The sequence below is a fragment of the Arvicola amphibius genome, chromosome 12, assembly GCF_903992535.2.
Source record: "Arvicola amphibius chromosome 12, mArvAmp1.2, whole genome shotgun sequence".
Taxonomy (NCBI): Eukaryota; Metazoa; Chordata; class Mammalia; order Rodentia; family Cricetidae; genus Arvicola; species Arvicola amphibius.
In genome coordinates, this window is record NC_052058.2 from 109115926 (window position 1) to 109141308 (window position 25383).

General features: G+C 37.1%; 1 protein-coding gene across 7 annotated transcripts in view; it reads left to right on the forward strand.

The window, feature by feature from the left end:
- The window catches only part of Relch (RAB11 binding and LisH domain, coiled-coil and HEAT repeat containing), an 87887-nt gene that overhangs the window by 23192 nt on the left and 39312 nt on the right, over positions 1–25383 (forward strand). For all 7 annotated transcript variants that reach the window (XR_005287640.1, XR_005287642.1, XR_005287641.1 and 4 more), the window contains exons 6-13: positions 2395–2598; positions 2702–2793; positions 3392–3670; positions 5917–5992; positions 6941–7036; positions 17926–18038; positions 21035–21125; positions 24621–24692. Coding sequence is in view for 4 of the 7 variants with exons in the window: in XM_038348904.1 (XP_038204832.1) it covers positions 2395–2598; positions 2702–2793; positions 3392–3670; positions 5917–5992; positions 6941–7036; positions 17926–18038; positions 21035–21125; positions 24621–24692 (1023 nt within the window). In the remaining 3 variants the exon portion in view is untranslated. The remainder of the gene's footprint in view (positions 1–2394; positions 2599–2701; positions 2794–3391; positions 3671–5916; positions 5993–6940; positions 7037–17925; positions 18039–21034; positions 21126–24620; positions 24693–25383) is intronic.

The window sequence follows — 25383 nt, forward strand, 5'->3', positions numbered from 1 at the left end:
GGTTAATTTCTCACAAGTGCAGTTACTCCCATACAGACGGGCAGTCATTTTACAAATGGTAGTATAACAGCATGGTGTCCATGCTCCTTCTAAGTGTGACTGAAACCACGTTCCATACCATATGTGAAATTTAATTCAAAGTGAATCATAGAGTTTAATATGAACCTATAAGACTTAAAGCTTATACCAGTAAATGTAAGAGGGGTGAACCATTACAGTTTTGAAAGATAAGGTTTCTTAGGTGTGACACCACAATCATGGTGTTCTTTAGATGTACTGTCAACAAAGCAATTTTCCTATTTTTTAAAAAGCACTTTTTGCTGGTGAGATTGATCAGCAGATAAAGACTTTCCACACAGGCCTGGCAACCTGAGTTTGATCCCCAGAACTCATGTAAAAAGGGACGGAGAGAATTGACTCCTTTGACCTCCATACTTGCACCATGGCATGCATGCCCAGACACACTCATTATGGACACATAATAATAATTATTTATAATAATAATAGTAAAATAACAAATTATTCTTAAAGCTATTCTTGGGGCTGAAGGGGTAGCTCAGCAATTAAGAGCTTTTTGTTCTTACAGAGAACCCAAGTTGGGCAATTCATATCCACCTGTAAAGCCAACTCCCACTCTGGCCTCTGTGGGCACACACAAATGTGGCTTACCTTGGCAAAGACATATACAAAAAATTAAAAAAAAAATTTAAACCACTGTTGAGTGAAAAGGCAAACCATAGACTGGGTAAAAATATTCAAAACCCAACAAAGGATCTGTTAGAACTCTATAAACTCTTTAATAAGAATAACAGAATTTTTTAAAAACACAGGCAAAAGAGTTATATACATGCTTCACCAAATACAGGTATCTAGATAGAAAAGAGCTTGTGAAAGATACTCAGCTCCTTTGCCTTCAAATATGAACTGATAGTGCATTGAGATGCCACACCTTTAGGATGGCCATGGCTGAAGACTCAATAGGCTAGACCTGAGTTAGGCAGATTGCAACAAAGTGATGTGTGTAGTAATATTCATTTCATAATTTATGTAAGCTAAAAATTACTTATTTCTCATAAGCCAACACCACGAGACCTTTAAAAATATTTAGCTAATTCTTTTAAAAGTTCTAAGAGGTAATGAATATTATACCCATTTCATGGGTGGCCCTTTTAACCTAAATTAACTTGGTAACAGTAAGAGGAGACTAAGGATGTTGAATTTAAATCTTGTTTTCTCCAAATCCCAATTTCAGTGCTCACATCAACTTCTTATTTAGTTTTGGATTAAAATTATTCCATTATTTAAGTAAGCCATCAAAGGATTAAAGTGCCATGTTTAACGTGTTAACATTACTATGCTGAAGTTTTTCAGAGAGTCTCATAAACAAATTATAATAAAGTAAGAATTTAGTTTTAGGACAAGACAGGATGGTAAGAAAGGATATGCAGCTGTGATTTATTACAGTGTAATATCATACATCCCATCCAAAAATCTTTGCCATGGAGTATTCAAGATGGTGAACCTTTCTGTGGTTTTATGAAGTTGAATTATTCTGAATTAAAGGGAATTTTTCAAAACAAATTTGCAGGTAGCTGTTTGGATTCTTTAAATTTCCAGAAGCAATTCAAGTTACACTCAAGCGGCTGTGGCAAGATCAGCAGTTTAAGCTCATGATTAATTCTTTAGAGTCTATGCTGACTACATGTAATGTGTGTGGGATGACAGAATAACAATGCCATCAGTCAGTTTGCCTGTAACTTGTGATTATGTTGGTGAACTAAGTACTTAGAGACTCTTGCTCCAGTGCTAGTAGTCACACTCAGTACTTCATGCAAAGTGCAACATCTTATCATCTAATACAATTAAACAAAAAGCATAAGATTGTTAGAATAATTGTGTAGTGAAAGAGTACCTAGAATATATACTTTGATTTAATTTAATTTTTGAGACCTGGTCTCACTATGTAGCCCTGACCAGCCGAGGGACTCAATGTTCAGGTTGGCCTCAAACTCACAGAGATCCATATGCCTCTGCCTCCCTGGTGCTGGAATTAAAGGTGTGCACCATCTTACCCAATACATTTAGACATTATGATGTAATATTATCTTTGGTTTTCCAGAGTAGCAATATTTGATTCAAAATACAGGATATAATTGCCTTAAAGAGTTTTTTTTAATTACATCTGCACAGTGTGTGAGTTCATGCATGCATGTGTGCACATGCTTGTATGTGAGGTCAGGGAACAACTTTCTGGAGTTGGTTTTCTACCTCTACCATGTGGGTGCCAGGAATTGAAGTCAAGTCATCAAATTGGACAGCAAGTGCCCTTACCTAGTAAACTGTCACTCCAGCTTCTCCTATCTTTTTTAATGTTTTTGTTTTGTTTTCTATTAGGATTTTGAATTATGGGATGATGTAGGATTAAACATTCCCAAACCCCCAGACTTGTTACAGCTTTACCGAGATTTTGGAAATCACCAAGTGACTGGGAAAGATCTTGTGGATGTGGCCAGTGGAGTAGATGAAGATGAATTAGAGGCTCTTACACCAATTTTAGGCAACGTCCCTCCAACACTTGACACTTCCCAGCCTATAGAGGTGAGAAATACCAATTAAATACTCATGTTCACAAAAATTATTTATGTAAAAATCTTACTGTGAGATCTTGAGTTTCTGCTTTTTTTTCCTGTTTGATTTTTAGAACTCCTTGCTAGTACAGAAATTAGAAGATAAAATTAGTTTATTAAATAATGAAAAATGGTCATTGATGGAGCAAATCAGAAGGCTTGAAAGGTTAGTACTTAGTTGTTATTTCTAAAAGTCCTAAAATTAGTATTGACATTGGCAAGTACGTAGATGCGTGAAGCAGGGCTTCAATAGTAAGGCATGTTTTCACACAGCTGTTATTAAAGCCTCCTAATTAGTTTTCTGTATTTAAAATAATAAAATGCCTCCCCTAACCAGTAAACTAGATTGATATAGTCATCTTATAGTTTATGTCTTAGACTTAAGAAGTTAGATATTTTAACTTCACCTGTTTCTTGTCAGTTTCAGTAAAATAACTGCACATTAGTGGCTTTCATACTGAACCATTCATTATTTCATTTACTTCTTAAAATACTAAGCTGGGTTTGATGGGATGGTCTCTGTGTTTCAAATGGAGAGTTCTCAAGACCAGGCTTTAGGGCTGTTGTTTCTCCTCCTGATTGACAGTTTGCAGCTACACTTTTAGGACTATGAAGGACCAATGACTGTTAAGGTTGAGTGTGATCACTCAGCAAGTAATTGGCTTTTAATACGTTCTGTTTATATTAACTCCTTTTCTGGAAGTGAATATTGTTGTCAAAGCTTTCAAAACTGAAATTGCTCTCCGGGAATTTTCTTTCTTCAGTGAGATGGACATCCTCAAAACTGAGCACTTTACCACCCCAGCAGTTGGTGATTCTGTTCAGCCTTCCCACAGAGATTCTGAAGACAGTAGATGGAGCCCGGCTGTAAATAGTTCAGACCAGGATAAAAACAAGGATGGTCATCTTGAAACACTAGGTGGACCTGATTCCTCTATTCCTAAAGAGAATTCCACAGGTTCTTTCCCCAAGAAGGAAAGAGAAGAAATGCCACTTTCTTCTGTACCAAGTAAAACTGTGGTCCACTTCGATCAACCCAATAGGTTAGTGTGACGCCATACTTTGTAATGTGTCTTTGATTATTTGTGCTTGTAGGGCTGGAAAACCTTCAGTTCATATTTGAATGCCTTTTGCAGAGTTACAAATTCATACATTTGGAATGACTTAGCTCATAGGCAGAATACATGTCACAAGATGGGACAAATAATTATTAAATTATTTCAACAATAAGGAAAACATAAATTGACAAAGTCTGTGTTCACTAAGTTTTTTATGGCCATAAGTAACCTCTAATTAATAATATATAAATAATATAATAAATAATAAGTAGCTCTACACTCTTGGCCTTTCCCTCCATTTCTCTTACCTTCCTTGTGTTATCACACTCAGAGGTTAGTGCTACATAGTTGCCTGTGCTATGAGAAAGCAATATAAAATCATTTTGTTTCTGTATCTTTACTAAAGAATGTCATTAATACTCTCTTAATTCATTTAATTTTTGCTGGGTTGCAGTTTTTAAATTTAGGAAGTAAAAAAATTGGTAAACCATGATTACTGTCCTGTGTGCTCAAACTACCTAGTAGTAAGAACAAAGTATAAATTTTCAGTATTTTTAGTTGTAACTTTAAAAAAAAACATACTTTTAAGAAGGAAGTATTTACTATTTTTTTATTTCATGTGATTGTGCTTAGTGTATACTAACTCATCTAATCTTGCAGTGGACTTTCGGCTATGGTACTCTTCTTGTTGGAAACAAGCACAGTATTAGGATGAAATTCTTACAGCATGGCTAATTTGCTTTAGACTTACAGGTCATCTTTATCACTGAGAAGTACTGGATTTGTTTAAGAAAACTTCCATTCATGAATCACAACTTTCTGTACTTGTTAGACATAATTGTTATCTTTGTATATATGAAGGTCTTAGAATTGGAATAAAGTGTGCAGTCCTCAAGGTGTGTTTGTTCTAATGTAGATGATATAAAATACGGAAATGTATGTTGCGGTGCTCAGTAGTAGGAGCACTTATAAAGTCCTCCCAGATAAGAGCATCTGCGTAGTTCTTTTATATTCCAAAGGAGATTGCAGTTATATTCACTCAATACCTGTATGCCAGGCAGTGCTCCTAAGAATACACTGGTGGGTGAGACACTGTAGTCCTGTCATGCACAAACGTGATGGTATGAGAGAGAGAGTATGTGTGTGTGAAGCAATTAAACTAAAGTATGAAAAAAGTAAGACAATGAATGGGTCTTGCTTTGGAAACGCGTAATCAAAGCACCCAACCTAGTTATCAAGCAGAAAGGTTTCCCTGAAGAAATGTCATCTAATCTAAGACTGAAGCTAAGTAAGAGTTGACTAGGTAAAGAAATCAGAGGCTGAGTGGGTAAAGAACATTAGGAATGAAAACTCAAGGAAGAGATTTACAAGATACCTAAAAGGTGGAGGAAGGGTCCATTGGTTTTGAAGTGAAGAGAAAGGAATGAATCCACTGGGAATAAGAGAAAGACTGGTTTGTGGTATCTAGTTTAAACAATAGAACAGCTGTGACCCCATTCATTAAGAGAATGTAGGCAGTGCCTAAAAGAGCAAAGGGTGCAAGCCTTGGCACATCTCTCTAACTCTACAATCATGGAAATGTTTGGATACAACCTAGTGCCTACTAAGTATGCTTTTGGTGAGTTTTTGGTATTGGTCTTGTCTTTGTAGATGGAGCACACAGTCAGCTCGTAGTCAACTTTATGAGTACTATTACATGGACACAATGTTTTAGAGAGCAAGATAGGCTTGACCTTTCTTATTAAATATAAAAGTAAGCTGATATTTTCTGTTGTTCCTCCAATGCTTTTCTCTTAAATTATATCAGGAATGTTCAACGAACTTTCCTTTCTCTAATAGTTTTTATATAGATTAAATTGAGTCATTATATATCGGCATAACTGTAATGCCTTTCTGAAGACATAAGAAAAGGGAGGGTGGAGATAGTGCTCTCTTTAGATTTTGGAAATATTTCCTATAATTACTGATGGTGTAGCACTTAGTGCTTGAGCACTAACATATAAGGGCCATTCATCTATTTGGCATCAGGCTATTGGTGATGAGCAGTGTTCTTCACTTGGATGTGCTCTCCCTACCCATCAAGTCTGATGGCTGAGAAATCTGGGCAACATTTATGTGGTAGGATTAGTGTTGCAATGTGGCTTTCTGTACGTGATTTGCAGCTTACTTCCTTCTGAGATAGCAGTGCAATTCCTGAGGCCTATCTTCTTTTTTCCACCATTTTCTTGCAGGAAATTGTCACCAGCTTTCCACCAAGCACTACTCTCTTTTTGTCGAATGTCTGCAGATAGTCGTTTAGGATCAGAGGTGAGTTTGTATCACAGCTTCCATAAAACATCTCTATTGTTTTAGGGGCGTTTGTTTTTTATAGTGTTTCATACAAAGATATTTATGTTAAGATTGCATTTCAGTTGAAAACCTATTATTTATAGTAATTCCTTAAGAAATAGTACCTAAAAATTTCAGCAATAAGGAAGGTAGTTGATTATTGGTTCACTTGCAGTCTGGCAAACTTCATTATAAAATCAGGTCAGCTTTCTCAGGCCTTTCTTGAGGCAGTTCAATACAGCTGTTGCCCTGGCATGGTTGCAGGGATCTTTTTAAAAGCAAACAAACCAGTAGTCATTGAGGAGGGCCCATTTCTGGGCTGTCCTTTCTTCCCAGAACTGAGAGAAGTATGCCTCCTGGGTCTCACCCCTACTTTTTTTTTCATTGACATTTTATCTTTTAAATAAATATCTTTTCTCAGCAAGTAGAATCATACATGTTTATACACATTAGATACATCATGGTACAAGGATCCATTGAGTCAGGATGACTGACATTTGTCTTTTAGGTACCACTTTTGTGTGTTGGACACATTCAAAAGCGCTAATTTATAATGTTCAACTCATTGTTGACTGCCATAGTTAACCTCCTGTGCTACATCCCTAGCTGCTAGGATAGATAACTTTTTGTGTTGTCCATCTTAGCGGCTAGAGGTGTAGCTTAGTAGAGAAGCATTTCCTTAGTGTGTGTTAGCCCCAGCATCCTAAACATTAAATGAATAACTCTACCCCTTTTACTAGCATCTTTTCCCCCATGACTGCCCCACAGAAATGACGATGTCTGGGGCAGTGTTGTTATTATTAGTATGAGTTATAATGCTGGAGCTTGTTTTTCCATCATAGAAGACAAGATCCAGAGTATAGACATGTACACACCTTTACACACAGAAGTCATCCACAATCATCATTAAACTGTTTGGTTTTCCAGGTGTCTAGGATTGCAGACAGTGAAAAAAGTGTTATGTTAATGCTGGGACGCTGCCTGCCACACATAGTTCCTAATGTGCTGTTGGCAAAAAGAGAGGTAAGACACATAAAAGTATTTTTATCTCAGTAGTCCCATCATGTGATCATTTTTGTCATTTTGAAGTTTAGTGTTATATTTTTATTTTGTTAAGTCTGTTACTTGCAATCATATTCTTACTTTTGTGCATGTGTCTCTGCTCCTAGAGAATGGTTTTACACCTCTGTCAGGTGAGTTCAGTAAAACTGCATGGTATCCACGATTTCCAATTTTGCTTAAAGCATTATTAGCTTCTGCAGTGCTATTACTGTAGGTCCATTTATGTGTCATGAATGCTGTCATCTTCATGTAACCAAACACTAATTGATTTTTTTCTGTTCTTTGACATGTCTATAGAAGTTGACACTCATTGAAAATTAACAGACTAATATAATATGTAACATTTTTCCCAAATGCATTTGTAATTGCTTGTTATGAATCTTAGTTTTCTTATGTTTGTTTGACAATAAATTATCTCATAATGGTAAGATAGCTGTAATAGTAAAATATAATAACCTTTTAAGGTCCTTTTTTAAGTTTTGTATTTGCATTCTTTACAGATGCTTTAAATACCTAGTTTAAGTTGGAAGTAAATTTTAGCATATGTGACCTAGACCATGAGCCAGGGACACATTAGGAAGTTATCTTTATAGTTATAAATTATTGTATTTGTCTAATAAAGATTTAAATTTATATGCTTTTATCATTATTGTGCTAATATTTATCACTGATTTTACTCATATTCATGGGACCTACAGTATATTAGGTATATAATGCACTGGCAAATCCCATTTAAAGCTGACCTTAGTTATCTAAACAAAAGAAATTCGTACTGATCCTCAAGAAAGGATGTGTAGAGCTTTGAAAGTTTTTATTTCTATAAGTATTTTTAATTTTTAAAAATGACCTTAAAGTTTTCATTCCTATAGATGTTTTTAATTTTTAAAAAGCTTAGAAGCTAGTCTTGATGATGGCTTTATCTGTATCTAATTTAAAATGATTGTAACATACTAATCTGTATGAAAGCTTCCGAGATCTTGAAGGATCAGTGTCCAATTTCAGGTTGTCTTGCAGTTCTGCCTGGCAGGATGGTGTTTGAGCTTCTCCTCTCTCGGCTTGTACTACCCATGTTATGAACTATTGTTTGCATCCCACTTATTCTTCTTCCTCAGTATAATTTTTAAGTGTTATCAAACCTGACTTTCATAAAATTGGTTTTTCCTCTTTTTCATATTAGTATAAACACTTAACTAAAATCTGATTATATTGCATGAAGTATTTATAGTTTTTTATCATCAATAATCAGATACCATGTGTGTGTATACACATGTATACTTTTTGGCTGATTTTTAACTTTTTTATGTTTAAAAATTATTGAGTGTTCTTGTAGGTTCATGAAAAACTGATCCTTTTCTCTATTTAATTATTTTTCCTCTTGTTCTATTCGATAAAAGTTGTATTTCTCAAAATGAAATTAGTAAATGATAAAATATATATTAACTTGGTTTCAAACAAATCCTTGGCTATAAAAGGGCAGAACCTGAGAGCATTTGCTTAGCACCCATGAGGCTCTAGGTTCAGTCCCTGGTACCCACAGAGGGAAAGAAAGAAGCAAAATTTGTCTTAGTAGATTCCTGGCATTTAATTTATTTTTAATATTTCACCTGTTTAAGCCTGTATTTTTAAAGAACTCCTATGATTAAAGGATTGGTATTTGAGGCTTTTCTTATTTCTCAAGTGTTATGTGCTTTTTTTCAGCATAAGCAGAGTTACAAGGTTTAGTTAGCTGATGATCATAATAATATCCTAGCTGATTACATAACACATTAGAAACAGGGTTTAAGACTTTCAGGAAGTATAAAATAAAGTATTACAGCTCTAATGGGTAAAATGTCCTGGCAGTCAGGAGTCAAAATACCGCAGGTCACACCTTACAGAAAAGATTTCTTAGGAGAGACACAAGAAGGTGACTGCCTTGGGTGAGAAGCAGCTGCAAAGAACTGAGCAGGAGTCAGGCTTTATAGAGGATTTCTTTGGGCTGGCAAGAGCTGTTCAGGACAGGATGGATTTTGTGACCTGATATTGGGCTTTTTTGTTCTTTTTGTTTGTTTGTTTGTTTGTTTGTTTGTTTATATAGGAAGGGCCTGACCACTCTCCCATGTCAAGGTGCTGGAAACTGCCATTATGACCCAAGTCTGGGGGTTGAGGCCTAGCAACTCATGTGCTTTGAAGCTATATATTAACATTAACTTTTTTTTAAGTAGAAAAAGACAGACAACACAAACCCTTTTCCCCATCCCACATATAATTTTACTAACTTCTAATGTGTTTTTTCCAAGTCCTTTGACCATTTTTAATTGGACTATCTTTATATGTTTTAGCTGTAAGAGTCACATAGACTGGATATGAAACCCTTATCACTTACGACTTGCAATCATTTTATAGATAGCCCTTACATTGATTATTAAGCTGACATATATGTTCAAGAGAAAAAGTATTGCCAGTTGAAGGCCTTTGCCACTTCTGTTGACAATTGACTACTATAGGTTGTTTGGATCTGAGAATCTCAGTTGTATTCCATTGGTCTGTATATCCTATTCTTATCCTTAAGCCATTCTCATGCTTTTTATTGCTGTAGTTTTTAGTATGTTAAATGATTGGGACATCTGATTCTTCCAATTTTACCTGTTTTAATATATGTTGATTCTTTAGGAAACTTTGCAATTATGTAGATTTAATGTTCAACTTCCTTTTCTGCAAAAACAGTTCATAGAGATTTGAAAGATATTATATGAAATCTGTTCATGACTCTGTTCAGGCCTCTACTTACTTGTCCTACACACCTGTTCCACACATCTGTTCAGGCCTCTACACAGCTGACATGCTTCTATAGATATATGCACATAAGTTTAAAAAATTTATCTTTAAAAATCTATTTAAGCTTTTTGACACTTTCACTTATGGACACGTAGGACTGAAGAGATGGCTTAATGAGTAAACTGATTTTCCTTGTAAGCTTGACAACCTGATTGAGGCTGCTGAGAACCAACTTAAAAGTCAGATGCTGTGGCAGCAGTCGAGGCACACACCTTAAATCCCAGCACTCAGGAGGCAGAAGCAGGTGGATCTCTGACTTCGAGGACAGTCAAGTCTACATAGAGAAACCACTGGAGGGTTGCAGTAGGGAATAAAGCCGGGTGCAGTAATACATGTGAATATAATCTCTGCACTCCTGTGGAGAGATAGCAAGTGGAGACAGGAAAATCCCCAGAAGATGATGGCTCTCACATAACAGTGAGTAAGACCCTGTCTTATAGGTGATGACAACACCAGAAGCTGTCCTCTGTCTTTCACACTTGTGCTATGGCAAGGACACACACACACACAGAGTGGAGAGGGAGAGATTAGGGGCTGAGGAGATGGCTCAGCTGATAAGAAAGCAGAAGTATCGGAGTTTGTATCTCCAGTACCCACATAAATATCGGCTGGACTGGCAGCTCAACTATAATTCAAGCCTTCAAAGGCATAGGTGTATGACAACAGGATCCCTGAAGCAAGCTGGCTAGCAAAACTGGCCATGTTGTCAAACTGTGATTGGGAGACTCTACCCCAAAGAATAAGGTAAAAGAGCAATTAAGGAAAATATGTCAACCTTGCGACTTGTCCCACACACAACACATGCATATATATGAAATGAAAAACAGGGAAGGATTGAAAAATATTTTCCTAGATAAGAGGGAAATTATCTTTTCAATTTAATATTATTAGAATTATAGTTGCTATAGCTATTTTCTTAATCATGGTGGTCATGATTTTACTTCTGTGTAAAAATCAAATCCTTAAATGTCAAGAAATGACATCTTATGTATTACTGTGTTACATTCAATACATTTAAATTAAAATTCACAAAGACATTTTTCTAAGTTTCACCTTGTCTACTTAGAGAAATTTATCTTAGATATAGCAGTCAGAATTACAATTTTTAAAGGGCTAGAGTTCTTGATTTGAGCAATGATACCGAAAGAGATTGTGTTGATCAAGTTTGTGAGTGGACGTGTAATGAGTAAAATCTCCGAGGTGTGGAAACGTTAGTGCTCCAGTGACGTGGAGTTGAATAAGTAAGAGAATTGGGATTGTCTGTAGCCAACCCAGTCCAGCAGGAATCTACTTCCAGGCCTCTACACACCTAGTGTCAATCTGTGCTGTTTCTGTGAACAGACCACTTGTAATGTTTTTATCATTATCAATATCTTCACTGTGTCTGATGAAGAGGCTAGATCACAGGCTTTCCCTGCTGAATTCTACATGTCACAGCCTTTAATGTGTATCAAGGTACTCAGTTACCTTGGTATGGAGCATCGACAAAAATTAGTGGCACTGACTTACCGTATACTGCAAATTTTGCCAGTAAAAAATTAAATCAGATGGCAATAGAAATTATTAACTGCTATCATTTTAGGAAACAAATGTTTGTTTGTTTTCCAGAATTCTACTATCTTAATTTTTAGAATAAAGGCAACCAAACTTTATTGTTTTACTTCTCATGTTCCAGTTTGGATTGTTTGGTGATGACTACTATGTTGGGATGCGTTTTAAAGCCAGATTTGGGCAGTCTGAGGTTTGATGGAGACAGATACAGCCTGGAGATACAGTCTGAGATGCAGATTGCCCCTTTGGACTCAGCATTGGTAGAGCACATCCAGTCCTTCACAAGGCATTGAAGCCTATTTTCTTCTGGATCCCAGCATATGCAGAAGACAGGCTGAGGCATCCAGTCTCATGAAACTGAGCAACTGCTAGATTCTTGGATTATCCACTCACAGCTAGCCTTTGTTGAACTGCAGCCTGGGAGTTTCTAGGGAGATGAGGGAGGGCAGGAGACCCAGAGAGAACACAGAACCTTCGTGACTCCTCACACTTTAATACCCTTCTGCATCTGTTCCTCTGGCTGAGTTTTCTCATCCTTCCAACCACTGAGAGGCCACCAAGAGTGTCAGAGGACTGAGCGACTGCTAAGAGCAAGTGGGCGAGTGCCTGGAGCTACAAACAAACCTTAGGAGTGACGTCCAAAAGCTATCCTAAGAAGTTCCTCAAGACCCAGTAATACCACCTTTGGGTATATATCCAAAGGATGCTCAATTGTGCCACAAAGACATGTGCTCAACTATGTTCATAGCAGCATTGTTTGTCATAGCCAGATCTGAAAACAACCTAAATGCCCCTCGACCAAAGAATGGATAAGGAAAATGTAGTACATTTTCACAATGGAGTACTACACAGCAGGAAAAAATGACATCTTGAATTTTGCAGGCCAGTGGATGGAGCTAGAAAACATCATTGTGAGTGAGGTAACCCACAGAAAGACAATTATCACATGTACTCACTCATAAGTGGTTTTTAAACATAAAGCAAAGAAAACCAGCCCACAAATCACAATTCCAGAGAACTTAGACAACAATGAGGACACTAAGAGAGATATACATAGATCTAATCTACATGGGAAGTAGAAAAAGACAGGATATCCTGAGTAAATTGGGAGCATGGGGACCTTGGGAGAGGGTTGAAGGGGAGGGGAGAGGCAGGGACAGGAGCAGAGAAAAATGTAGAACTAAATAAAAATTTAAAAAAAAAAAAAAAGAAAAGAAATTCCTCTGGGAAAGAGCACCTGCGTTCCAGCCCGCATTTCTGCCATTCTCTGTACATGTAAATGTTTGCCCCACCTGACTCTGAAAGCTTTGGCCCCACCTGTACCTTGAGGAGTGACCATCTGATCTTTGGGCCTGCCTGCGCCTAGAGTAATCACCAGAGGATCTGCTCTGCCTGCACCTGAAAGAGCAGTCAATGGAGCCACAGTCCCCATCTATGCCAATGGGAGAAAGAGGTACCCCTGAAACACAGGCTTAACCTATGCCAATTGGAGGAAGATATGGGTAGACAAGGCAAGAATACACTCAACAACTTAAAGAGCAATATGGCACCACCAGAAACTAGTGGTTCTACAGCACCAAGCCAGAACATCCCAATGCAGATGAAGCAGAGGAAAACAACCTTAAACATAACTTTATGACGATGATTGAGGCCCTTGAAAAGGAAATGAAAAATTCCTTTAAAGAAGTGGAGGAAAAGATAAACAAAAAAAAATTGAAGAAATCAACAAATTCCTTAAAGAAAGTCAAGGAAAAGCAATCAAACACATGAAAGAAGACTTGAAAACTGAAATAAAGGCAATATAAAAACACAAACTGAGGGATTTCTAGAAATGGAAAATTTGAGTAAATAATCAAGAACCACAAATACAAGCATAAATAAAAGAATACAAGAGATGGAAGACAGAATCTCAGGCAATGAAGATACAATAGAGGAAATAGATCCTCAATAGAGGAAATCGGTCAAAGATAATTTTAAGTACAATACAATAAATTCTTAACATAAAATATCCAGAAAATCTGGGACACTGCGAAAAGAGCAAACCTAAGAATAATAGGGATAGGAGAAATAGTCTAACTGAAAGGCACAGAAAATATATTCAACAAAATCATAGAAGAAAATTTTCCCAATCTAAAGAAGGACATGCCTATGAAAGTACAAGAAGCTTCCAGAACATCAAATAGACTGGACCAAATAAAACATCTACTTTTCACATAATAATCAAAACACTAAACATATAGAATAAAGAAATAATATTAAGAGCTGCAAAAGAAAAGGACCAAGTATCCTATAGGGGAGACCTATCAGAATTACATCCAGCTTCTCAGTGGAAATTATGAAAGCTCGAAGGTCCTGGACAGGCATTATGCAGAAACTAAGAGACTACGGATGCCAGCCCAAACTACTATACCCAGAAAAGCTTTCAATCACCATAGAGGGAGAAACCAAGATATGCCTTGACCAAACCAGATTTAAACAATACCTATCCACTAATCCGGCCCTACTAAAAGTACTAGAAGGAAAACTCAAACCCAAGGAAATCAACTACATCCACAAAAACACAGGCAATAGATGATCTCACAGCAGCAAACCCTAAAGAAGGAGAAAGCACACACAATACCAATAACAACAACAAAAATAACAGAACTAGCAGTCACTGGTCATTACTATTTCTTAATATAAATGGACTCAATCACCTATAAAGAGACAGCCTAACAGATTGGGTGTGAAAATAGAATCCATCCTTCTGCTGCATACAAAAAACTTTCTTGTACTTGCATACAAGTATCTTTCCTTCATTTATAACTTTAAAGTTATAGATTAAGGAAAGAATATGAAAAATAGTATAGGAAATACATATGTAGAAATAGGAAGAGGGCTGGGGGTACAAGAAAGGCACTAAGGAATAAAATATCTGGCCTGACATGAAGTATAGGTCAATGTTTGGAGTTTTTCATGCTTTCAGAAGTCATTTCTTCTCTGCACTTTTACTAAACTTCCAAATCAGATTAAATATTTATTTTATGAGCGTTCTCCAATAAAATCTCAGCTAATCCCTCAAGCATGATATTAGCATTTGTCTTAGTTAGGGTTTATGTTGCTTTGAAGAGATAACATGACCATGGCAACTCTTTTTTTTAATAATTTTGCTTACTTACCTGTTTGTTTGTTTGTATGGCCAGCTGTAGTTTCCCTTCCCTCATCTTGTCCCAGTCCCTCCCCTCAACCTGCCTTTTGCCCTACCCCATCCACTCTTGTAATCAGAGGTGAGTTTTTGTCCTGCCCCATTCTGCAGCTGCTTCCCAAATTACCACACAGGAGGCTTATATTAATTATAAATGCTTGGCTGGTAGCTCAGGTTTATTACTATCTCTTACACTTAAATTAGCACATAATTCTTATCTATGTTTAGCCACATGACTTGCTACCTTTTCTCAGTGCAGCCTTCTCATCCTGATTCTTCTGCAACTGACCGTGACTCCAGACTCTGCCCTTCTCTTCCCATAATTCTCATAGTCTGCTTACCCATCCCTGATATTTCCTGTCTGGCTACTGGCTAATCAGTGTTTTATTAAACCAATTCAAGTGACAAATCTTAGCAATGTGCAAGAGCATTATCCCAGGGCACACTCCTCCTTTGTTCAGAAAATAGCAAGTTTCCTGTGGAGAGCAACAAAATCTGATTCATCAAGTTGTAGTAAAACTTAGCACCTCGCCCTGTAGTCGGGCTGGGCAAGGCAACCCAGTTTGAGGAGTAGGGTTCCAAAAGCCATTAGAGGAGTCAGAGACAATTCCTGCTCCCACTGTCAGGAGTCCCACAAGTAAATCAAGCTACACAATTGTCACATATATGTAGAGGGCCTAAGTCAGTCCCATGCAGACTTCCTGGTTCCATCCATTTGCCTTTGAATTTTATGATGTCATTGTTTTTAACAGCTGAGTAAGACTCCATTGTGTAATTGTACCATATTTTCTTTATCCATTCTTCAGTTGAAGGACATCTATTTTTTTTTCCAGGTTCTGGCTATGAACATAGTTGAGCAAGTGTCCTGTGTTATGATTGAGCATCCTTTGGGTATATTCCCAAGAGTGGTATAGCTGGGGCTTGAGGTAGATTGATTCTCAATTTTCTGAGAAACAATATGGAAAACAACTTTCAATATTGATTTTCAAACTGGCTGTACAAGTTTTCACTAATACCAGTGTTACACAGGAGTGTTCCCTTTGGTCCTTATTGTCTCCTGCATGAATTATCATCTGTGTTTCTGATTTTAGCCATTCTGACAGATATAAGGTGGAATCTCAGAATCATTTTAATTTGCATTTCCCTTATGGCTAAGGATGTTAAACATTTCTTTTAGTATATCTAGACCATTTGAGATTCTTCTGTTGAGAATTCTGTTTAGATTTGTAAACCGTTTTTCCATTGTTTTTTTTTTTGGACTTTTGATGTTTAGTTTTTTGAGTTCTTTATATATTTGGAAGATCACCCCTCTGTCAGATTTGGGGATGATGAATATATTTTCCCATTCTCTAGGCTGCCCTTTTGTCTTATTGACGGTATCCTTTGCCTTACAGAAGCTTCTCAGTTTCATTTATTAATTGTTGATCTTAGTTTCTGCCCTACTGGTGGTCTGTTCAGGAAGTTGTTTCCTGTGACAACGCATTCGAGATTATTTCCCACTTTCTCTTCTATCAGGTTCAGTGTAACTAAATTTATGTTGAAGTCTTTGATGCACTTAGACTTGAGTTTTGTGCAGGGCAATAGATAAGAATCTACTTGCATTCTTCTACGTGCCAACATCCAGTTAGACTAGCACCATTTTTTGAAGATTCTTTTTTCCGTTGAATAATTTTGACTCCTTTGTCAGGTGTCCATGGATGTGTCTTCATTCATGAGTCTTCATTTAGATTCCATTGATCCACCGTCTGTTTTTATACTACAACTATGCTGGTTTTATTACTTTAGCTCTGTAGTAGAGCTTGAGATCGTGAATGGTGATATCTCCAGAAATTCTTTTTATTATATAAGATTATTTTAGCTATTCTGGGTTTTTTGTTTTTCTATATGAAGTTGAATATTGTTCTTTCAAGGTCTCTAAAGAATTGTGTTAGCATTTAAATGGGAATTGTCTTTAATCTGTAGATTTTTCTCCTTTAGTGCTTCTCATTATAGGCCAATTATTCACACACATGAGTCTATGAGGGTCAGACCTATATAAACCCCCAAGAACCCAGAGTGGTCATGCAGAACTTGAATATTCTGTCTTACAATCTCAGCACAGAACTATTTTTTCTAATTTTCTGTAATTTTTTAGTAAAATCTATGTAGGCATCTAAATAACATGATTGAAAAAAAGAACAGAATAAGTACTTTAGACTTTCTACTTCTCTCATTTGTTTGGAGTTTCTCTTGTCTAGATCTTATAACTTCAAATTTAAAATTTATAGTAGGTAATTAAAGTTTAATATGAAATATAAAAACCTTGATAAAGGGCTTTTTAGTCTTGCTTTTCAGCTTCATCCCAACTCTAAACTTACGTCATCTACACACACTTTAAACCTGCTTCTTAGGCTCTGAGCTGTGAATGGGGACCGTGCCTCCTTGCTTCATGGTTTAGTTTGCTTATACTTTGGGTCAGGTAATTAGGTAAATGGGAAAGAGAGATTCTTCCCTCCAATCTTAATATATTCGCATGATTTCTTTAGAATACTTAGAGTTTGGAGCATTTCTCTCCAAAAATATCTTTCTACTTTTGAGCTTTTTTTTTTCAGTTTAGTATAAAATATTTCTAATTATAGTCAGTAGTAATACCCACTGATCTGCACCTATAGCCCAAGAATGGTCATTTTAATTAGACAATGGATTAAATATGAAAGGTACAAAATACTAAGTTATAGATCATACTGACAGAAGCACAGTGTGTGTGTGTAAAGGAATTTTTGTTACATAGTTTGGGAAAATATTTTTGTGTTTCCATTTATTTTGATTTTTGTATACCTGTGTTTGTTTTTTACTTGGGATTTTTGTATTGTTGGTATATGTAGTGTTCGTTGGAGATCAAGGCTTTATGGACAACCTAAGTAAGTATTGTATTGAGATGGATGTCCGGTCCCAGGAAAAAGCTTTGTTTTCTTGGTTTTTCTTTTCTTCAACTTTTAATGATTTTTAAAAAAAGTAGTGAACTTTTGCAAGAAACTTAAAACACTTTTCAAATTAATGTTATATCAGATTGTCAGATTATGGGATTTTATTTACTGTAAAAACCTAATGGATCCTTTGGCAATTCTGGCAAAAAAAAAAAAAAAAGGTTTTTTGAACCTTGAGTAATTTTTATTACACTGCGATTTATCCTCTTTAGCCGATATAGATATAGATATTCTCTGTTTATTGAGGTTTTTAAGGGTACTCTGGAAATAAAAATTAGGATATAATGCACTGTATTTTTATTTTTAATTTCTCCACTCTCATATTTCTTTAGGAGTTGATCCCCCTCATATTGTGTACAGCATGCCTACACCCTGAACCTAAAGAGAGAGACCAGCTCCTCCACATACTCTTCAACCTCATCAAGAGGCCAGATGATGAGCAAAGGTGGGTATGCAGGAATAAACAAACGAAATGAGCACCGTAGTTGGTGATTTAATCTACAGGCCTTTTTTCCTTCCCGCTATCAATTTCAGTGTGCTGGATTCTGTCATATGTCCACCATCTTGAGTATGATGTCAATAGCGTTATCATTGAGTTTGTTTTCCTTCTACTCACCTCCATTTTTAAAGGAACCTGCAACTTATACCAATAAATAAATAGATCATAGGGATAACACTCTGAGAAATTAACCTGTGAAAATAAGTAAATTCTTGAAGCAAAAATAGCTGTGAAAAGTATGTCCAAACACTGTTGAGCCTCTACTTTTATAATTAGCATAACTAAGTCTTTGCAAACTGAATCTATGCTTTGTTCTTTAAAGTGTTAATTTCTCATGAACTCTAGTCAATCTGTGAATTGACTCTTGGTCAGAATCTAACAGAATTTAGCATCTTTATCTTTACTGATCTCTCAGAATTAATGAGAACAGAAACCATTTTGTTAATGAAGTGGCAGAGACCCTCAGGAGGAAAGCAGAGAGTTGGTCCATTGTCTATAGTACTTCCTAACCTTTATTGTCATCACAAAGCTTGATGCAACACCAAGTGGGTTCCTCAGGGTCACACCAGTTTCTGAGGGACTCAGATCTGTTCTTTCTATGTAAGTTATGTGGGAACTCTGCAGCAGTGGATGGGGTTGAACTACCTGGAACAGGTCCTTCCTGGAGCTTGCATGCAGCCCCTGATGGCCGTCAGGTACAAATGCGTGGAATCGCCATAGGGCAGCACCCCACACACAGGAACATGAGGGACTGGTTTGATCAAGAAAGTGTGTTGTCTGCCTCAAGGAGTAAAATGTTCAAATACTACGTAAAGCTGCAAGGGGAGCCTGAAGAAAGCAGCCTGGCCCTAGGGAAACAACGCACCAGTGGATGTTTTTCTATACAATCTTTAGCTTAATAATGAAAGGGATTTTGCTGGTGTTTTGTAAAACAGAGTTGTGCTTTGTAAGTATTTATCTAATTTTAGGGCTCTTTCCATATCTTTTGATGATTTGACTATGTAAAATCATAAAATAAAAAATGAGTCATGAGAAGTAGAAGGAGCTCCAAAGTTATGATCACACAGTCTAAGCTATCCCAACATTTACACTGTGTTTGTCTCTTGTTCCTAGTAGAATATACCAAAGAGCAAGTGGAGAGACTTGTCCTCAGGACGCAGCCAGAGTCGGGTGGCTCTAGAAACCTGTATGCACTTTAGTCAAGTGTGAATGAGGGAAAGTAGATCACTGTAGACATATCATCTAACTTGAAAGTTTTCTAAGGACGATTTATACAGGAAATTGCATATATCATTCTCTTCTTTTAAAAAGTGCCTGTCCCTATCTTAATAACTTAATAGTGAAATACCTTTTTTATATCACATTTTTAGTTTGTGAGACAAATTTTGTTTGTTTTGTTTTTTGAGACAGGCAAGGCAAAACTTAAACATAACCACTGCCACCTGGTGGCCAAGCCTTCACGTCAGAAATAAAACATTCTTGCCTACTGTGTTTTTACATTACAAAAATATAACTTTTTATTAAAATAGACTAATAGCAATATTCTATATTATTATATAATACAAATGAAAAGTAGACAGATATGTTTGTTAGCACATGCTTGATAGGTAGCCACTTGTTATTTTTCCTTAGTTAATTAATCTCAGACTTCTTTAGCAATAGCCCAGTAAAACCTGGTTTTATACTCCATGGTGGTACTTTCTGCAGTTCTTTGACAACAATCATAACTGATATCATATTTCTAGCTAAGTAGTCTTATTTTTTTTACTGCTATAATAGCCTACTTCTAATGCTATTAATAATATATTGGCCATCTGACCTTTTTAATCTTGAACTGCATTTCAGAGCTATCACTTTTTCTTTTTAATGTTTAGATGTAGTTAGTGTAGTAGTAGTACATGTATATCATGAAGAAATATTTTAAAATTTGTGTGCCAGTGACTATGACCAGGGTTTGGGGATTCATGCGAGACTATTGGTTAGCCGTAGGACAGTTTGGGTGCTTTCCTCAGGCACAATTGCGGTTTTACTCTTGTCGGCAATAAGGCTAGACCCAGGGACTCACAAGTGATCTGCAGATGCTCTACCACTAGCCTAGCTCCAGACCTCACCCTTGAAGCAGCTTTTTTCAGAGGTCTAGAGTAGAACAAGTCGGGCTGGCCAGCCAGAGAACTCGTAGATCTGCCTATCTGCGGTCTCTGAACTGGCCCTACAAGTGTGCCCCATCGTACTTGGATTTTTCTACATGGTTTATGAAACAGTTGTGGAACACATACATATGTATGTAGTTGGTACAGAAATACTCAGTTATTAGAAATATCTCATGAGGAAGCAGGTGATAGAATTTCTCAGTATATCTCTTTTTATTCACTTTAATTTACCTGGCTTTCTAAAGTGGGGGAAAATAGAAGAAATAGAAAAATCAAAAAGAAAAACTGAGAAATAGAAACAAAGGGTGATATAAATGATAGGGAATTTGTGTAGAACAATTCCCAAAGATTTGATTAGAATATAACTTGGATAGCATGAGGCCCTAGATTTGGTCCTCAGCAGTGCAGTTAAGAATAAGTGCACATCTACTAATAAGCTCGTATTAGTATGTATGGGCTATGAGTGGAAGGTTACTGTAATACATAATAAAGACATTAACTTGAAAAATTGAGAAACAATAATAAGAATGTTTAGAATTAACTCTTTTCTTGTTTATTTTTTAACTTGTCTTGGTGTAAGTTTGTTTTGAGACAGGGTCTCACCATCTAGCCCTTACTGGCATGAAACTTACATAGACTAGGCTGGCCTCCACTCACTGAGATATGTGTACCTTGCCTCCCAAGTGCTGAATTAAAGAGGTGTGACCATTCCTGACTGTTTAATTCTTTTTAACTCATGGTTGTGATTCAATATTCTGATGCACTACCAGTTTCTTTCCTATTACTTTTCAGACAAATGATACTAACGGGCTGTGTGGCATTTGCACGACATGTTGGACCAACACGTGTGGAGGCTGAACTTTTACCACAGTGTTGGGAACAGGTAAGTTACCTGCATGGCTTTCTTAGCTATTTTCTTCTAATTCTTGAAGGTTTATATTTTCTTTTAAAAGTACATGGGGAAATCCATGGAAGGAGAGTTATAACTGTCCCTCGCTCTGCATATCGTTTATTCGCACAAAAGAATGCTTTAGGATGCTTTGCTTTATTCATTCATTCACCAGATACTTAGAAACACTGATTCCTGTGCCATGTACTGCTGTAGTGACTAGAAAAACAGTATGAAGAAAGACAAAGTAGAGGACTGAGCGTGGTAGACAACATCGTCCTCCTCTGAGGATGTGCTGTTGAACCAAGTCTCTAGGGGAAGTAAGGTCCAGCAAGTGCAAAGTCCCTGCGCTATTTACTTAGCAAGTTTGATGAAGAGTTAAGTGTGTTTGCAAATGGAGAACCTGTATAGATTGTAGATACCTGCAGTTTACAAAGTGTACAACTTTGATTCAGCAAGTTTATATATTTATAATTAAATTTATTTTACCGGAGTGAATTTTTTTTAAATTATATTTTATGTTCATTGGTGTTTTGCTTCCATGAACATCTGTGTGACGGTGTCAGAAGCTCTGGAATTGGAGTTACAGACAGGTGTGAACTGCCATGTGGGTACTGGGAATTGAACACCAGGTCCTCTGGAAGAGCATATCATACTCTCAACCATTGAGCCATCTCTCCAGCTCCCATACTGTTGTAGGAGCCTGCTTGTTCGTTCCCAGCTGCCCAGACTCAAAATAACCACTCAGAAACCATATTAATTAAATCACTGCTTGGCCCATTAGCTCTAGCTTCTCATTGGCTAACTCTTACATCTTCATTTAACCCATTTCTATTAATCTGTGTATCGCCACGTGGCTGTGGCTTATCGACAAGGTTCCTTGTCATCTGTTCTCAGCGGAGGCTACATGGCGTCTCCTGACTCCACCTTCTTCCTCCCAGCATTCAGTTTAGTTTTCCCCACCTACCTCTCTATTCTGCCGGCACAGGTCAGTGAAGATTCTTTATTAACCAATGGTATTCACAGCATACAGAGGGGAATCCCACATCAACTCCCCTTTTCTGTCTAAATAAAAAGGAACATTTTAACTTTAACATAGCAAGATTACATACAACAAAACAGGTGTTAAGCAAGAATTACAGTTACAATAGTTATATCTACTTTATCTTTTATCAAAACTAAGGAAAACTGTAATAATATCTATTCTTCAACTCCATCAAAGATTCCAGAAGGATATAATATCACCTAAGTAAACAGGAAGTGCATTATAAGCTACTTCCAAAACTCCAGAATTGACAGAGACATCTTGCTGCCTGGACAGTCACCCAAAATTCTTCTGTAATATTGGGGCATCCATCTTCGGCCTACAGGACCATAGTATCCAAAAGACTTTTCCATGAAGTAGGACATTTCAAAGTCAGTTCTGCCTATGTTGGCAGTTTGTCAGTCACTTTCTTCTGTCTCCTGCAGAGTTTCTGGCAGGCTCTTTCATGAAGCAGGAACCCCAAAGGATTGTCTCACCTTTAGGCAAGTTCAGCAGTCATTTCTCTGTGGGTCCTGCATGTCCATTTCATACAGCATACCATCAAGCAGTCCAAGCAAAAGCAGTTTCTTGCCCAAATGACTAGCAAACTCCATAAGGAGCCTCTTCGATGCTCATCATCCTCCTGAAGTAATTGGTACTGCCAGGAACAGATGTGTCTAATGTCATGAAAAGTCCTAAGTTATTAAAACACTTTAAATGCCATATTCTGTAGTCTTTGAAAAGTTTGAAGAATGCCTATCCTCTGAAATACTTCTCTGTACATCTAGAAAATCTAACTAACATGACTACAAGCTTTACTATAAGAGATGATTTTAGTTTTTCCATTTTCTCTTTTTAGCTTGCACTTGTCAAACTGAGCACAGTGATAAACACATGTGATCCCAGCACTCAAGAGACAGAGACAGGAGGAGTCAAGGCTAGGCTAGACCCTGCCTCAAAATCTCTAAGAAAATTTAAAAAGTAAAATATTCTGCCAGGCATAGTAGTACATGTCTGTAATTCCAATACTGGTGAGTTCTAGACAAGCCTGAACTACTTTTCAAAGGCATCCCCAAACAGAGTTTTGTTAATTCCAGTATTACCTGTAGTCTATCTCTGAATGGTCAGTGTGTTCACAGAGTGGTTCATTCATCTCTGCATCCAGTTTAAAAATTAAAGCATTTTATTACCCCAAAACAAATGCACTGCTAGGTCTACTGTGGCTACTATGGGTCTCTTATTTCTCCATATGAATTTTAAGAACTGCTTTTCATTTCTGTAAAGAAGCCAGCTGGGTTTTGTTTTTGTTTTTGTTTTCTTCAAGTAATTTATTGAATCTATAGATGGATCTGGAGAAGATTCCCATCCTAATTATGTGTTTCCAATCTTAGTATAGGGTAACGGAAGTTCATCAAAATATCTACCACAGTGGTTTGTAGTTTTCAGAATGTATGTTTTATACTTATGAAACATCTTATTTGTAAAGCTAAAGAGAATCTTTTTATTCATTAACTTGAAGAAATGCAGTTGATCTTGTGTGTTTCTTACCTGAGATACAGTACACTAGACTGAGAAGGGGCGAGGTAAAATTTTAAACGTAGCTCTCTGATAGTCCGACTTTCTCTGCTTTCAGAGCAATTGTGACCTGATTGAATTTAGCTCAGAGATGTTTGTTACATACATCTCTGATCCCTCTTTTGTGACCTTTATGATTGTGGGTCAGGGATCTGACTAACCACCTACCTCTAGTTTGTTGCCCAGTAGCTTTCTATATAATTTCTTTTCTTAATTTTAGGCATCCAAAACATTATTGAATTATGTCATCTTTTGATATGGGAATATGAGAACAGATATACTTCTTTTCCAGTCAAAGAAAGATTTATATTCTATGAAGAAGACATATGGGAACAAAACCCAGTATGTGACTTTTTTTAAATTTTGCTTCAGTTCAGTGTAGTCAGCACATAGCAGAACTCCACTGTTTTGCATATACCAACAGGAAAGAGGTTTTCTCAAAAAGAGCATATAGTTTTTATGTAGCTGGTAAAAGCATGGCTAACCTATTGGCTAGCCCCAGAGGTGAAAACAGACTGGTGTTTATCACACGCCAGTTCTTTTAGGTCCAGAAGATTTCTCCACCTTCTGTTGCTAGAAGTCCTTGCTTCTTCTGCCATGCTAAGGAGAGCCTAGTCCTAGGCAAACACATGATTTCTAGATACCTTGCCAATTCTTCATCTTCTATTTTCCCCTTTTTCTTTAACAGATACCCCTGTGCCTTGATGTTTAGGCTGCCCTTGATTCCCTTATTCCTGCCCCAGGTATAGACACACAGGCAGTCCCAGAAGTGGGAAAGGAAGACAGTGTACTATATTCTTAACACGATGTATGGTGAAAAGTAATCGTTTTTTGGAAGAAGAGAGGGTGTGTTGCTTCTACTTGACTGACGTGCTTGTTTCTGACTCCAGATTAATCACAAATATCCAGAAAGACGACTGCTTGTGGCAGAGTCCTGTGGAGCCCTGGCACCGTACCTTCCAGTAAGAACCTTTTTCTTTGTTTGTGTGTAACAGTAGAGTATCTTGTCCATTTTAATCCAGATTCTCTTAGCCATGCTATTTTAACAAAAGAAAGAGAAGAGGGGGAAGGGGAAGCTCACGTTAATGCATGTTTTTTTGTAAATAAGTACATTCTGATTGGTTGTTCATGCATTTAAATATATGGAGCTGTGCCAGTAGTTCATCAAGGATATTCTAAGGACTCTGGGAAGTTGGTTCTTTTTTTGTTTTTCTTTTTCTTTTTATTTGTTCTGTTCTGTTTTTCTGAGACAGGGTTTCTCTGTAGCTTTGGAGCCTGTCCTGGCACTCACTCTGCTGTAGATTATGCTGGCCTCGAACTCACAAAAATCACCTGCCTCTGTCTCCCAAGTGCTGGATTTAAAGGCGTGCGCCACCACCACTCAGCTACAGAAGTTGGTTCTCTCAAAGAGCTCCATAAGGTGGAAGCTGTTTTCCTAAAAGGGCTTTTTTTTCCCTCGCGTATTTACACATGCAGTGCTGGCGCTTAGTAGCGTGGGCAGCAGTGTTCCTGCAGGGCATTGGTCAGAGAGCTGGCCCTCAGATGTTCTGATAAGGACTGTGCCCTACACAGCACTCATTTCCAAAGCAAGCCAGTTTCGTTCAAAAAAGGACTTTGCTTAATCAGTAAAATTGTTAATTTTACTAAATTTTA